This window comes from Manis pentadactyla, chromosome 4, assembly GCF_030020395.1.
Source record: "Manis pentadactyla isolate mManPen7 chromosome 4, mManPen7.hap1, whole genome shotgun sequence".
NCBI lineage: Eukaryota > Metazoa > Chordata > Mammalia > Pholidota > Manidae > Manis > Manis pentadactyla.
The window spans coordinates 135597986-135612804 of record NC_080022.1 but is presented as its reverse complement, the minus strand read 5'-3'; the positions used below and the strand labels follow the sequence as shown (position 1 = coordinate 135612804).

Sequence of the window (14819 nt, the reverse complement as noted above, 5' to 3'; positions counted from 1 at the left end):
CTCTGCATTTCCTCCTCACATCTCTGGGTATGGCCTCTATTATATCCCTGAAAAGAGCAGGAAGCACTGCTTCCGTTTGGAGAAGGATAGGGATATGCTAAGGGCAGCGGACAAAGAACTCAGCCAGCTCATAGGGGCTTTCGTGATTGGGGCCTCAGATTCCTTTGGGTATCATGGCTGGGCCTGGAGACTGAACTCTGATCTACTGTTTTTGCAGGCCCAGAACCAGATTTTCTACTTCATTCGTCAAGCACTGGTTCCCATAACTCCAAAGAACTTTGAGGCAACTGTGCAGTTTGGGACAGTGCGGGGTTCCTACATCCCAGCCCTGCTTCGGCTGCTCAGTGGTGTCTTTGCTCCTCAGATCTTTACAAACACAACTTGGCCTGAGAGCATTCGAAATCATTTTGCTTCTCACCTGCACAGGTTCTTGGCCTGTCTGACAGGTGAGCAGAAAGACTTGAGTGCCTCGTTTCCCCCTTGTGCCCACCTACAGCAGAGCCAGTGAGGGTCAGCCCGAGGACCTAGGTTGCCCTGCACAGAGTAGGTACTCTGTGTTTGTTGACTGAGTGGAAGGGTGTACAGAATTTGCCTTCTAATCCAGATACAGTTTTCTGCTGTTGAATGGTTGACCATACCTCCTCAAACTTAAAGTTGGAAATTTCCAAGAGTACGTATGGGGCAAAGGGAAATGCAGTGAGTGAGGGGGCTGTAGGGGAGTACATATGTCACAGAGCAGGGTGTTGAGGGCATGGTAAGGACCTTTGACCTTATTTTATGACCATCCCTTATTATACCTTAGTGAGGGTTCCCTCTTATCTTCTGTCATTTTCCTTTTGATATCGAAAAAGCATGAGCCGTAGTTTCTCTTGCTGCTCCCCTGAAATGCATACACCTCCTGGGCCCCAGATCATCAACCACGATTGGAACTTGGGTGGCATAAATTCGTCCCCCTCTGTGAACCTCCATGGTTCTTTTCTCTCCTTAGATACTCGGTACAAACTGGAGGGGCACACTGTTCTCTACATCCCAGCAGAAGCCGTGAACATGAATCCTGAAGTGGTGGTAAAGGACAAAGAGTTGGTGCAGCGGCTAGAGAGTGAGTGGCTGGCATCACCAGTGTGTTGGGGATTCTAGGGGAGAGGTCAGAGGGCAACCCAGATGCTGAGAAGGATCAGGTTAGGAGGGCGTTGTAGGGGGCAGAGGGAAGTACGCAACTGGGGAGCAGTGTAAAGAAAGGCAAGAGGTTTTGTATTCTCCTTGGCAGCCTCCATGATCCACTGGACCCGGCAGATAAAGGAGGTGCTCAGTGTCCAGGAGACTGTGGAGATGGGGGAACATTTAGGTCCCCTGGAGGAGATTGAGTTCTGGCGCAACCGATGCACGGACCTGTCTGGCATCAGTAAACAGCTGGTGAAGCCGGGGGTGAAGCACATCGAGTCCATCCTGCACCTTGCCAAATCATCCTACTTGGCGCCCTTTATGAAACTGGCTCAGCAGATCCAGGTGTGTGGAAGGGTGAAGGATGGAGGCTTAGCAGAAAGTGGACAGTGGTTCAGACAATATAGAGTGCTGGGCAGAGGGAGCCAGTGCAGTCCTCAACAGCAGAGATAGAGCTGCCCAGTGTTTGGACTTGGGCTTGTGGGAGAGTATAAAAGTAGTAGGACACAAGGTTCCAAGGAGCTTATGGTTTAGTTAGGGAGACAGTTAGTCAATCAACACATATATGCTGAGTACCCATTATGAGTCCAACCCCTACAATCCAGCTAAGAAAATAAGACTTACATAAAATAAGATTACTAGGTGGCATGGGATCCAAGAGGAACCCATGTGGTTCAGCCAAGAGAGTTCCAAGAAGAACGCTTCAGTAAATTTAATATCGGATGACAAGCTGATTATGTTAGTGCTGGGGACACACACAAGTCAGAGCGATCTGTAGAACACAGAGAAGACTTCCCTTCCTAGGTGGAATTTTAAGTAGGCATTAAGGGATCTGAGCCACAGCTAGGTGGAGAAGTCTGAGACCCTGGCTGAGAACAGGGGCTGGGGGAACACTGTGGGATGGACCGGAGTGATGGCCAGGCAGTTAGTTGGTCTACAGCTATTGAGTATCTACTTTGCGCAGAGTTCTGAGTTCAACTGGAGAAACTAGAGGTGTAGACACAGCACCTGAGCTTTGGGATTCCCAGTCTACTGGGGAGATGGGACTTGGGCATGAGAAAAAAACATAACAATACATGAGTAGAAACTAGTCAATTAATAAAAGTGGGTATGTACAAATGCTTCTTTGTCCTAAGGGGTTGCAGAGACCTGAAATGGCTGGTACCAGGCAGGGTTAACTGGGAATGCTTCCCAGAAGAGGATGGGATTCAAGATGGGTAAAAAGCACTTGCTTTGAGCCGATTCTTTCCAGTAAAGTCTGCTCCTGGTTTCTCTTTACTGCCAGGATGGCTCTCATCAAGCACAGTCAAACTTGACTTTTCTGTCACTCCTGAAGGAGCCTTACCAGGAATTGGCTTACATGCACCCTAAGGACATCTCTAGTAAGCTCCCTCAGTTGATTGATCTCATCCGCATAATCTGGGTCAACTCTCCCCATTACAACACTCGAGAGAGACTGACCTCTCTCTTCCGAAAGGTATGGTCTGCAGAGGATGGGGCAGAGGGTTTTAAGGAGGTGGCTACATCGATAGAACTCAGATTTTCTAAAGTCACTTAGCATGTCTGCCGGGAGAAGGTAGTAAGGAGTGCCCTTCAGGTCAGACTGAGACTGAAGGCTTCTCTGCCCCCATCCTCTACTGCAGGGGTGCTCAGAGTTGGGGCTTGGGATGGAGCGTTTTGCTTCCAGATGGAAGTGGGAGAGAAACAGGAAGGACAGACTCCCAGGCTGAGTTGTACCGAAGGGCATGACTGTCTTTTTCTCATTTCCAAAGATGGAAATTGCAGCGGGTGAGAGGTAGATTTAGGAAGGAACACCAGCTTTTGAGGAGCAGGACCTGGCACATTCCATCAGGGTGACAAAACTGAACAGCGGGGAGACAGGATGCTGAGCTGAGCGCTCCCCCAGAGGTGCAGCTGCAGGGCTGAGCTGAGGCGGGAGTGGGTGTGGAGCCCAGAGGGGCTAAGGCTGCTGATGGGGGCTGGTTGGGTGTGAGATGGGTATCAGGTGCCAAATCACCAAGCAGGAGGCTGAGGCCCAAGGCATAGTCAGGGAGATTCAGAGAAGGGGTGGGTGCAACCAAAGCTGCGAACTGATGCCGCTGGGACCCCTTCTGCAGATGAGCAATGAGATCATCCGCTTGTGCTGCCATGCCATCTCCCTGGACAGAATCTTTGAGGGATACGTCACTTCCAGCAAGGAGGGCCTGCAAGGCTGCATTTCCTGTTGTCACGCATGGAAAGATCACTACCTCCGGGCCGTGCAGATGCACACCCAGTATGATGTGGCTCCCCTACCAACCCATATATTCCTGTCATTCCTTAGAGGGTAGATTCTGACTCCTTTCACTAGCACTTTTTTTTTAAAGCCTATGGATGATATTTTTCTAGACCTGAGAATTTCTACATGGGACCAAAATATTCTAGCTTCTAGCCCTAGGTTCTCCCTATTCTAATGACCTCTTCTCCCTAAGTCCAGGAATCTTCCTGGTCTTTTCCACCTTTCTTGTTCTTAAAGCCTAAAATTCCATTATGTGTAAACCTTCTCTTAGAACTGAGCTGCTTTGTCTCTTTTCTGGTTCTCCTTACTTTGGGCTGCTTCTTTCGGGGTTCTGGGAATCTGCTCCTCGGGTCTCATTTCCTAAGGCTCCCCCTGCCTTAGCGGGGACTACCAGTCCCACCTTTGCAGAGGCAGACTGATACCTAGCATCCCCGCTTTTTGATTTGGTTGCTCTTTCTCTTCACACAGGTTTTCCAGCCAGGGTTGGGTCCTGGACCAAACCAGCATATTTGCTCACATTGATGCCTTTGTGCAACGCTGCAAGGACCTCATTGAGGTGGGAAGACTGTCGTAGAATCAGAGCCAAGCAGAGATGCCCCAGAATCCCTCCCCAGGAGCTGGGGGAGATGGGGCAGAGGCGAAACATAGAATCTGCCACTTTGGCCCTTCCTGCGTGGCTGTGTGCCCTACCATCATGCTGTTCTTCTAGACTTTTGCCTGTTAACACTGTCTTAGTATCTCATATTTCATTCTGCAGTCAAAATTCATCCCAGGCACCCCTTGCATTTGGTTGGTCCTCCCTAGTTCTTAAACATTTTAAACTAAGCCATAGAGCTCAGGACTTCCAAGTTCAGAAAGGAGAGTAGAATCCTCATGCTCACTTCTTTCTAGGTATGCGACTGTCAGTACCATTTTGCCCGCTGGGAAGATGGAAAGCAAGGTCCCTTTCCTTACTTCTTTGGCGCCCAGGGGCCCCAGATAACACAGAACTTGCTGGAGATTGAGGACATCTTTCATAAGAACCTGCACATGCTGCGAGCTGTTCGTGGGGGCATCTTGGATGTCAAGAACACTTCCTGGCATGAAGACTACAATAGGTGAGGGAACCGCAGGTTGACTCCTGGGCAGAGCATACAGGAATGGGAGGGGTAGCCAGTGTGCCAGGGAAAATGTGGAAGGGACAGATCAGGGATGGGGAGGGCAGGAGCATGCAAGGCAGCAGCTGATAAACTGCTCGGATTAGGGCTCTAGATTTAGTCTTTCAGGGCTTGAATCCTGGTTCTGCCATATACTCGCTATGTGACTCTAGGCAAATTACTCTACCAGTTGGAGCCTCTGTTTCCTCATCTATAAAATAAGGTTAATGATAGAATCTATCTTATTGTTGCTTGAGGAATAAATGGATTAATGCATGTAAAACACTCAGTGCCTGGCATGTAGGAAGGTGTCACTCAGATGTCCTCGGGGGCAGGTGAGGGCGCCACTCTTCAACCGTGCCTCTTTAATGGTGCAGGTTCCGCGCGGGAGTCAAGGACCTGGAGGTGATGACTCAGAACTTGATTACTTCTGCATTCGAGTTCGTTCGAGATGTGGAGCAGGGAGTGCTCCTGCTGGATACCTTCCACAGGCTTGCCGCCCGTGAGGTGCCGCACCGCCTGCTTCTTCAGCCCCCAGTTCTCTTGTGCTTTCCTTCAGGTCCTCCTCACTCTTCCAGGCACCATCCTACCTCCACGCATGATCTTTCCCATGTCCTAAATCAACAGTGCCTCTTTTCTTCCCTCTGTTCCCCCGGCTTCCACACCACTAAAGAATGTGGCTCCTGGAGCAGGGGTGTCGCTTTCCTCTAGGATGGCAACTAGAGGGAACCTGCATCCCCAGGGCATACTGTCAACCTCTTTCGTCTCTTCATTAGGCTATCAAGCGAACATACGACAAGAAGGCAGTGCACCTCTACGTGCTGTTCAATAATGAATTGGCCCTCGTGAACCGGGAGCTGAACAGCAAGTGGCCATTCCTGGAGCCCCACATGGCCCATCATTCTGGACAAGCACACTGGGTGCGGATCCTACGGCGTCGCATTGACAGTGTCATGACTGTAAGCACCTGGCCTCCAAGCTTGTTCTCAGTGAGATGGTAGTTTGCAGACTGTGCCCCCTGCTGGGAGGGCTTGTGGGGGGTGTCCCGTCTAGAGTTTCCCTAGAGTTTTCTCCAGACAACGGGAGACTAAGTTGGACCCGAGGAGTGGCCGCGGCAGTTCAGGCCGGCTTTGGATCTGCAGGGATGGTGAGTGTGGTCGGTAGAACACAGGTCATTTTAAGCATTTATGTCAAGGCGGAGAGGAGGAATTAGGGTCAGCATCAAGCTGGGCCCCTAGAAGGGAATACAATCTCACAATCCAGAGAACTGGATGGGTGAGGCCCTTATAGGGCCTGGTCTCCCTAGAAGAGGCACAAAGAAACAGAAAAAAACCTTTTTTAAAACTTTTTGGGAATGTAGGTCTAAAGCTATTAAGGTACCTGCTATCACCCAATTGCTCCTGGGAGAGAATAAGGCAGCCTACAGACAACCAGATCTTGTACCTCTTAAATCCTTCACCTCCTGTAATTTACTTTATTTCCCAGCTTTCTCCTTGAGTTGAACCTCTGTGCTTCTCTTCCTTCACTTTGATTCCTTTTCTCATTGTGCCTTGATCTCTTCCTCTCACCTTACTTCTGGGCTCCACCTTCCCTCTAAGTAAGTCAAAGCCAATCTCCCTGCAGAGCCTTACAAATACTGGGGGGGGGTGTGTGTGGTGGGGATGGAGGCGGACGCAGGGAGACGGCGACACGGAGCAATGTGGCAATTAGGCTTCACTCATCCACTGTTCTTCCCCTTCAGTGTCTTTCTAATGCTCACTTCCTGCCCCACATTGGGACCGGGGAGGAGAGTGTCCATACCTATCAGCAGATGGTTCAGGCCATTGATGAACTGGTTCGAAAAACCTTCCAAGACTGGACTTCAACGCTGGACAAAGACTGCATTCGGTGGCTGAATACGCCCTTGTTACGAATCAGCCAGGAGAAGGCGGGCATGCTGGACGTCAACTTCGACAAGTACAGACCCAACCTGAGCCATTCTCCCCTCCTTGTCCTGCCTTTTGGTGCCATTCCCTTCCCCAGCTCTCCGAGTTTAACTTCATATCTTGATTTCTCTCCCAATTATTCTTCTAACTCTCTCCTACACTATAATATGTTTACTATCATCTCTTAATTTCGATTTTATAGTTTATCTTCAAAAAAATTGATTGTAAAGAGGAAAACCCCAGCAAACCTACTAACAGTGATGCGGTGTTCTGCCACTAGGTGGCGATAACGGCTCAGCTAAATCACCCAAGCCCTGCGCCACGGTGCGGGCTTTCCTGAGACTTGATGGGGCTGACAGATCATGTCCTTTCCTACAGCCCTGTGACATTTCATATTACAGTCATTTAAAATTTAATTCATTCTGTGAGTTATTAAAAAATACGTAGTGAGTGCCTTCCACGTGCTAGGAACCGAGATAGGCACAGGGAGCGTATAAATCAGCAAACTCCCTGCCCTCTTACTCTGCAAGTGAGCAGTTCTGCCCTTGGGGCCCAGCTTCCTTTCCATATAAGATGAAGAGGAGAAAAATAAAGAAGGAGTTATATAAGGCATCTGTCTAGGGAGATTATAAACACTCTGGGGACAGTTTTTCCTAATTGGAAGCAAATAACTTTCTACTTGACTGGTTTTGGTTCCCTCTTGTCATCGGCTAGGCCCTATAATAAGAGCTACTTCCCAAGCTTCTAGGCTGTTGCTACGTAGGGCTTCGGTTTTAACTCCTAGAAGGTTCTTGTTTGTTGGACAAATGTAGAAGGGGCTTTGCCAGGAAGCCCTGTGTGGAGATGGAGTACAGGGACAGAAGGCACTGAGGGTGTCTGTCCTGAGCATTGGAAGGTGGCCTCACAAGGACGAGATGACACTGTGGTTGAGGAAGGAAGCGAAGAGCCAGGGGAAAGCAGTGCAGTGTCAGAGGAGTGAGTCGAAGGCCTCCGTGAGAGGGCAGATGCTCTAAGCCACGTGGGTCAGGAAGCAGCGGAGGAGCAGGAAGTGGAGGCGAGGGTGAAAGCTTGGAGATGTCTTTGACCAGTGAGGGGTGTGGGAAACTGGCTCTGATAGGGCTCCTGGTTTCTTGAGGTATGGCCAGGCAAGATCCTGTTGTTATAAGAGAAAACAAAAGTTAAGAAAGAGGTAAAGAGATGCCATAATTAAGCACAGGTTGGTGGCTACTTGTTCCTAATCCTTAGGGTCAGTCAGAGAGTGAATATGGCATGAACTTCAGTGCCAGACAATGAACCTGGAGTAGATTTATTTTGCTATGTGACCTCAGGCAAGTCACTGAATTTCTGAGTCTGAGTTTCTTCGTCCACTTAAAAAAATCCTTTTCTGATGTTGTCAGGAGGCAGGATGACATGTGTATGTAAAAGTCCTCACCAAAAAAGACTCCAACAGGATAAAGTAATCATTATTTTCCCATCAAAAAAATTGTCTCATCAAATTTGGTGAACACAATATTTTCAAAACAAATTTAGCAAGGTGAAATAATAGTTTTAATTTTTAAAACATTTTAACCTTTTAGAAAGGCTAATATATGCACATTACAAAATTCAAGTTTTATACTATGGTAGAGAATGAAAAGTCTCCCTCCACTGCTGTCCCCCAGTGACTCAGTTTCTCTCTGAAGAAAGAGTCAATGTTACCAGTTTCTTATGTAACATTCCAGAGATGAGAGTGTATACCGACACTCTTTGTTATATGAATATTAGCATACAAATATATTATATATTATTAATTAATTGTAATATGTTTATGTATTACATATAAATATCAGCATTTATTTATACTATTCTGTACATTGTGTTTTCAAAATGGCTTAATTTTTTCATTATAAAATTATTGATAATTTTAGAAATTTTGTAAAATGCACAAAATAGAAGGAAGAAAAAAAGTCCCCCAAAGATAACCACTTTTAATGATTTGGTATATTATTTATCAAATATAGCAAATTATTTCCCCCATTTCATATGGTTGTTTCTCTTTAATTCTTAAAATCTGTACTGGGTATTTCTAAATTACAAAAGTAGTTTGTAATTTTGTAAAAAATCACTATAAAAAAGAAGATTGTCATTGAAGTACATAAAGGAGAAAGTGAAAATCCAGAACAAAGCCCCACTCCATAGAGGTTACCATGATTACCATGTAATCGAAAATACACACTGCAAAGATAAAATGGGAACACATTATAAATGGTATTTTTACAACTTTTTTTTTAAAGTTAACAGTTTGTGTGGGAAGTTTTCCATTCTGTATGTACAGAAGTATGTAGTTATTTTTCATGGCTTATAGCATCCCATAGTTTGGCTTTGCTGTAATTTAACCAATCAGCCCGCTGTTGACCTTTTAAGCTGTACATTTTCCGTAAGGTTTCTGAATATTCCATCCTGGAGGATTTCAGCTGGGCATCCTACACCCTGTTCTGTTCCCTCCACAGTGCTGTGTTTACCTGATGTTTGAGCACTGTGTCCTTCTATGCAGGATAAACTTAGGAGACAACTTTTCTGTCTGCCGTGATCATCTTTTTTTGAGGAACACATTTAGTGTATATCTAAAATACTGTGTGCATAATCTTTATAGTAGAGCTTAGCAAGGCAACTTTGAGCCAAATATTTATGGCCTTGGTTTAGCTGAAACCCAAATAATGACTAGACACTTCTAGATAAAATTCTCTCAATCCAGTAAATAATGTATGAGGAAAAAAAAACATGATCACAGGGACGGATTTTGGAAAATTTGGGCTCATCAGACCTATAAAGAAGTCCAGATCAATTTCAGCTCGTCCAAAATGTTTTAACATTCCAAGGAGGTGCAGATAACTTTATCAGATTGACTCTTCTGTTTTCAAGGTCTAGATAAGGGCTTGAAATAAGCATGCTCTTCAGATGTCCTGATTGCTCTCAGGATTACCTGACCCTCCCTTGTTTCTGGGAGGCTTCCAGTTAACCAGAGCACCTTGTTTCTCTCACAGGCGGTTTTGTTATCCCACCTTATATCCCAAATATTTGAACTCTGAAGTCCAAATTGGCTTTTACCATGTTTTATGGTCAGACCATCTTTACAGATTGCATTTAACACAAACATATTCCAGATATCATCTATACCCTAGCAGAGAAGAGCTATGGTATCACTGTGTTGGTAGCTGAGCATAGTGGAATTTCCCCAGGGAAGGGTAGGGGATACTAACATCCATTGGCTTTTTATGGCTTCTACTTCCTTCCTTTTTACCAATCATATGGCACTTTGTCCATTGGGTCAGCACTAAACTCAGCTAACTTCGCTTTCTCAACCTCTACTGACTGACCACTTGTCTGAGGATAAACTATAAAATATTTCACAAAAATAATTCTCCAGACTGATTTTTTAAAAATAAGTTATATTTGTCAATAAAGTAAAATTTGCATTCTGGAGATTTGTTGACAAAGTTCTGGCAAAGACTGAACATCGCTGTGAAAAAAGTTCTTCACAGGGTTATCAGCTCAACATCAGGAAGGTATTATCCAAATGCATCCTGTTGATTGACAAGTTAAAATTTGGTAATTTGCCATGAAGTTATTTTGAAAATCTTGTCAGGTTGAGAAAACGAAGAAACATTTTGGTGCGATGTTGGATATTATACACATCCAAGTGGGCTTGCCATGATGTTTAGGGAGATAATTCAAGGCCTCCAATTTGAAGAACGTAAGAGAGTATGTTTGTGCTCTTGGAAATGTCCCCATATGTATTCACAACAGTTCATCCTCCCAGTATAGCTATAGCATAATTTTTGGTAAAATCAGTATTCAGTATTTATTTTAACATGACTTAGTATTGTTTACTGTTGAGCCAAGTAATTTTGTGTTGTTATAGTTCTTCCCTTGCTTGTATGATGTTTGCTCTTTTTGGAATTAATAATTACCTCACTAATTTTGTTAGCACACTGTTCACTATCATTAATTCTTCCAGACCAACCAATAAAACTCCTTTGAATACTAGTTTTCTTCACTATCTGACTAAGGTATATTATCAGTTTCATGCCTTAGAACTATCCCTCCTGGAACTCCCTGTCCTCTCGCTTCTGTCCAGCTGATTGGTTTTGAGGCCTGCTGCACAGGTGTCATCCAGGAACTTCCCTAAACCTCTTTTCCTGTTTGATTTCCTAGTTCCCTGGTCTTCTTCTTTCTTGGTTTACGCCCTTATTCTGGTGGAGTGCATCCTTTAGTAGCTTTCTGAGAAATGGTGCATGTTCATAGGAGGTAAGTTTTTTGACTTGTTGCACGATTGACAACTGTTTTCTGCCCTCCACTTGTTTGACATTTGGCTGGGATTGGAATTCTAGGTAGAAAGTAATTTTCCCTTGTTCTGTCCTCTCTCTTTTACTCTGGAGGCTTTCCTTAAATGTCTGGTAATTCACTGTCCGTTCTTATTTGAGAAAGGCTTACTCATTTTAAGGAATTTTGACACAGTTTCAAAAAAGCACATGCTTTAGTAGAGATCTTCAAGGATTTAGCATTTCTTCTTCCACAGTCTTTTAAAGCATGTATCACTAATAAATGAGTACTTGAAAATAATTTTCTTCACTGGAAGATTCCTCTCCAATAAAGGTGAAAATGTAATCCTTTGCAAAACTTGAAATGTGATATTATCTCCTATATTGTTAATTCAGTGCTTTCTTGTAGGACAGACATAAAATATTCTAGAATTTCACCTCAATATTCTTCACAAATAAATTTCAGTAATATTCAGAATGCAAAGTTTCATGACAGCATCTACAGGTTGTGGGGCCTTTTATCTTCTGTGATTAAAAAGTAAAATTTCATTTAAAATAAAGGAGAAATCACACAGATTTTAAAAATCAAGTGATTTTTATTCAAGACTTTTCATTTTAAAAATATTCCATATTCTGGTATTTTTTAATTTTGTTCTTTACATTTAGATTTTTGATCCATTTGAAATTTATTTTGATGTAGGGAGAGAAGTGTAACTGCAACTTAAGTTTTTTTTAAAATTCCCAGATGGCTGTCCAACTGACCCAATCTCATTTATGGACCTGCTGTCCTTAGAATATAACAAATTCCCAGTGTATTTCTGTCTATTTTGGGATTCACTATTCTGTTCCGGTATGTCTGTCTACTCATGCGCAGAAAGCAAACCATTTTAATTATCGACCTCATTACTCTCCTTTTTCAGTTTTCCTGGATATTTTATTTTATTTTTTATTTTTTTCCTGGATATTTTAAATATTTATTTCCCATAGGAACTTTAGAATCAATTTATTTAGTTCCAGAAATAATCCCATTCCTATTTTTATAGGAACAAGGATTGCAGTAAGTTTATAGGTTAACTTAAGGAGAATGAACATCTTTAAGATTTGAGTCTTTCTATCCAAGAATAGCATTTTTTCTTTCAATTTATTTAAGTCCTGTTTTTTATCCATGAGTCATTTTTTTTCATGCATAGTAACCAATTAACAAGAAATGTTATAATATATAAACACTTCTTGTTAATTTGTTAATTTTTGGTATTTTTTAATTGTTTTAATTATCATGGGTCTCTTTTCCTTCACAATAATGTATAACTGGTTATAGTTTTTATATTGGAAAACTTTGATTTTAGTAAGTTGATTTTGTACCCAACCACTTTTACAAATAATCTTATTGCTTAAAATAATTTTTTTCCTTTAAAAAACATTTTTTCGTATGAAACGTGTTATACACACAGACAAGTACTTAAAACTTACATGTTTAGTTCAGCAAATAGGTATAAAATAAACACTTTTGCAGGTATCTCCCAAGTCAAGGAAAGAACATTGCCCAGAAGACCCCACCCTTATAATTATTTTTTAGTTGCATTAGTTGTCTAACATTCAGCAGATTTTATATTAAAGCCCACTTTCTGACCTCTCTTGAAAGAGCAGACAAGGCAGTTACATGGCCCGCATGCCCTAGGGCAGCAATTGCCTGGGATCCGCAGTGGTTGGTCATTTAGAGGGTCCATGCACTCTGTAGCTCAAGTTTAGGCCGAATGTCAGCTGCCCTTTATCATCACACTCAAGCTCCACCTGCCTTGGGGGTATCAGGTTTCTGGACTTTGCTTCTATGAGAACCAAAGAGGTTGGTAGTTGGTTGGACATCAGCCAGTGAGGCTAAGGGAGGGCCTGTGGTTCCCGTCCAGGCAGTGGGTGGTGCTGTTCTCGGACACAGGAGCTCCAAGTCTGCAGAGCAGACAATGAGCTTGTTTCTGGGCACAGTGAGTGTGGGACAATGCACGTGGGGTGAGATATCAGGAGACAGGTGGGCACACAGTTCTAGAGCTCAGTTCAGCTTGTAGATGCGGGTACCATCAGTTTAGGGAAGGCAGCTGAGGCCATGGGAGTGGATTGCCCAGGGAGAGCGCTGATGTGAAGAACCCTGAGCTGATTTCAGGGAGTGGAGTCTTGGCTAGTCACCAGCGCCTAGCTGAATGTGATTTCCAAGGCATACTGGAGAGGAGACAATGTTCCCGAAGGGCAGGGCAGACAAGAGAGCTGTGGTCCAGAAGACAGGGAGAGAGCGTGTCCCAGGGAGACAGGGAGGAGTCCACCATCATGATAAGGCCCACGGAGATCAAGGAGCATAAGGCTGGTGGGGGTACGTGGGAGTTAGCTGCAAGACGTCCTGGAGAAGCTTGATGAGAGCAGTTTAGAGGTGAAGGGAGGCAGCTGTCAAGGGCCTGAGGAAGAAAGGGAACGGAGTTTAGGAGGGCAGTTCTTTAGGGAAGGTAGGCTGTAAAGGGGAGCCCAGAGTGCGGTACTTATAGGAGGAAGTGGAGCTGAGGGAGAGCTGGTGTGGTGTTTTTTTTTTAAGATTGTAGAACCTTGGCCTTACTTAAAAATGTTGATGGGAAGGAACTAATAGGCTGAGGGTACAGGAGGGCAGGAGAAAGCAGGAGGAACCCATCATAACAGAGTCCAAGAAGAGGGGCTGGCTGTGGATAGGGGGCGGGCCTCTTCTGTCATAAATGGGAGAAATCATAGGTTTATGTTTTATAGCCAGAAGTTCACGGGGTTGTCACCTGATGGCGTTTGCATTTCTGTGATGTAGGAGGTGAGCTTTTCTGCAGGGAGGGGAAGGGGAGGGGGAGGCCAGGTTTGAGGAAATAGAGAGGGTTAGCAAACAATCACTGAGAACAGGAGGGAGAGCAGATTGGGGGAGCCCCAGGGATGCAGCCTGGAAAGCCCAACTGAGATCAGAGACTTGAACACAGAGCGCGCGGAGCTGTGTGGGGGGACAGTAGGTTTAGCCAGGTTGCAGTTTTGCCAGGAGTCTTAGACCAAGAAATGAGGCAAAAGAGTGGGTGTAGGCAAGAGGGGGTGCAAGTGACAGGCAGGTGAGTCTGTAGAGGAGGAAGCAGAGATGGGAGGGGACAGAAGAATAGGCAGAAAGAAAGGGCAGGGGTCAGTGGCCTGAGGGTCTCCATGAGGTGAAAGAACAGGACAGTTGTGGGGGGCGCTTGAAGGTCATGCTGCCATGGGGGGAGGAAGCTGGGCTCAGGGGCTGGGATGTCGAGCGGATTGTCTCAGAGGTGGAGGGCGTGTGAAGATCTTAAGTTCCACAGTGCAGCAGCTGTGTGTGAAGGGGGAGGTCACTGGACATGAGGGTCACATACACAGTTAACATTTTTCTAATAAGGTATTTAATATAAGAAAAAAAACAAGTGAAATTAATTTTAGTATTTAACCCAATTTTCTCAAACTATAATTTCAGCATGTAATCAATATAAACGATTATTAACCGGGAGTTTTCTATTCTCTCTGCCTTCCATCTTCGTGCCTTTTTCTCTACTTTCTGAGAGATTTCTGCCAACTTTATCTTTTTTTTTATTTTGGTATCATTAATCTACAATTACATGAAGAACATTATGTTTACTAGGCTCCCCCCTTCACCAAGTCCCCTCCACAGACCCCTTCACAGTCACTGTCCATCCGTAGTAAGATGCTATAAAAGCACTACTTGTCTTCTCTGTGTTGCACAGCCCTCCCCGTGCCCCCCACGCACTATACATGCTAATCATAATGTCCTCTTTCTTTCTCCCCACCCTTATCCCTCCCTTCCCACCCATCCTCCGTAGTCCCTTTCCCTTTGGTAACTATTAGTCCATTCTTGGGTTCTGTGATTCTGCTGCTGTTTTGTTCCTTCAGTTTTTCCTTTGTTCTTATACTCCACATATGAGTGAAATCATTTGGTACTTCTCTTTCTCCACCTGGCTTATTTCACTGAGCATAATACCCTCTAGCTCCATCCATGTTC

The 14819-nt window shown here is 44.5% G+C and overlaps 1 protein-coding gene across 2 annotated transcripts in view; it reads left to right on the top strand.

Annotated features, from left to right (window-relative positions):
* Window positions 1-14819, top strand: part of DNAH2 (dynein axonemal heavy chain 2) — a 94536-nt gene that overhangs the window by 17964 nt on the left and 61753 nt on the right. For both annotated transcript variants that reach the window (XR_008997173.1, XM_036896153.2), the window contains exons 6-15: window positions 218-446; window positions 989-1099; window positions 1268-1506; window positions 2447-2638; window positions 3279-3436; window positions 3908-3995; window positions 4331-4536; window positions 4953-5082; window positions 5352-5534; window positions 6317-6531. Coding sequence is in view for 1 of the 2 variants with exons in the window: in XM_036896153.2 (XP_036752048.2) it covers window positions 218-446; window positions 989-1099; window positions 1268-1506; window positions 2447-2638; window positions 3279-3436; window positions 3908-3995; window positions 4331-4536; window positions 4953-5082; window positions 5352-5534; window positions 6317-6531 (1751 nt within the window). In the remaining variant the exon portion in view is untranslated. The remainder of the gene's footprint in view (window positions 1-217; window positions 447-988; window positions 1100-1267; window positions 1507-2446; window positions 2639-3278; window positions 3437-3907; window positions 3996-4330; window positions 4537-4952; window positions 5083-5351; window positions 5535-6316; window positions 6532-14819) is intronic.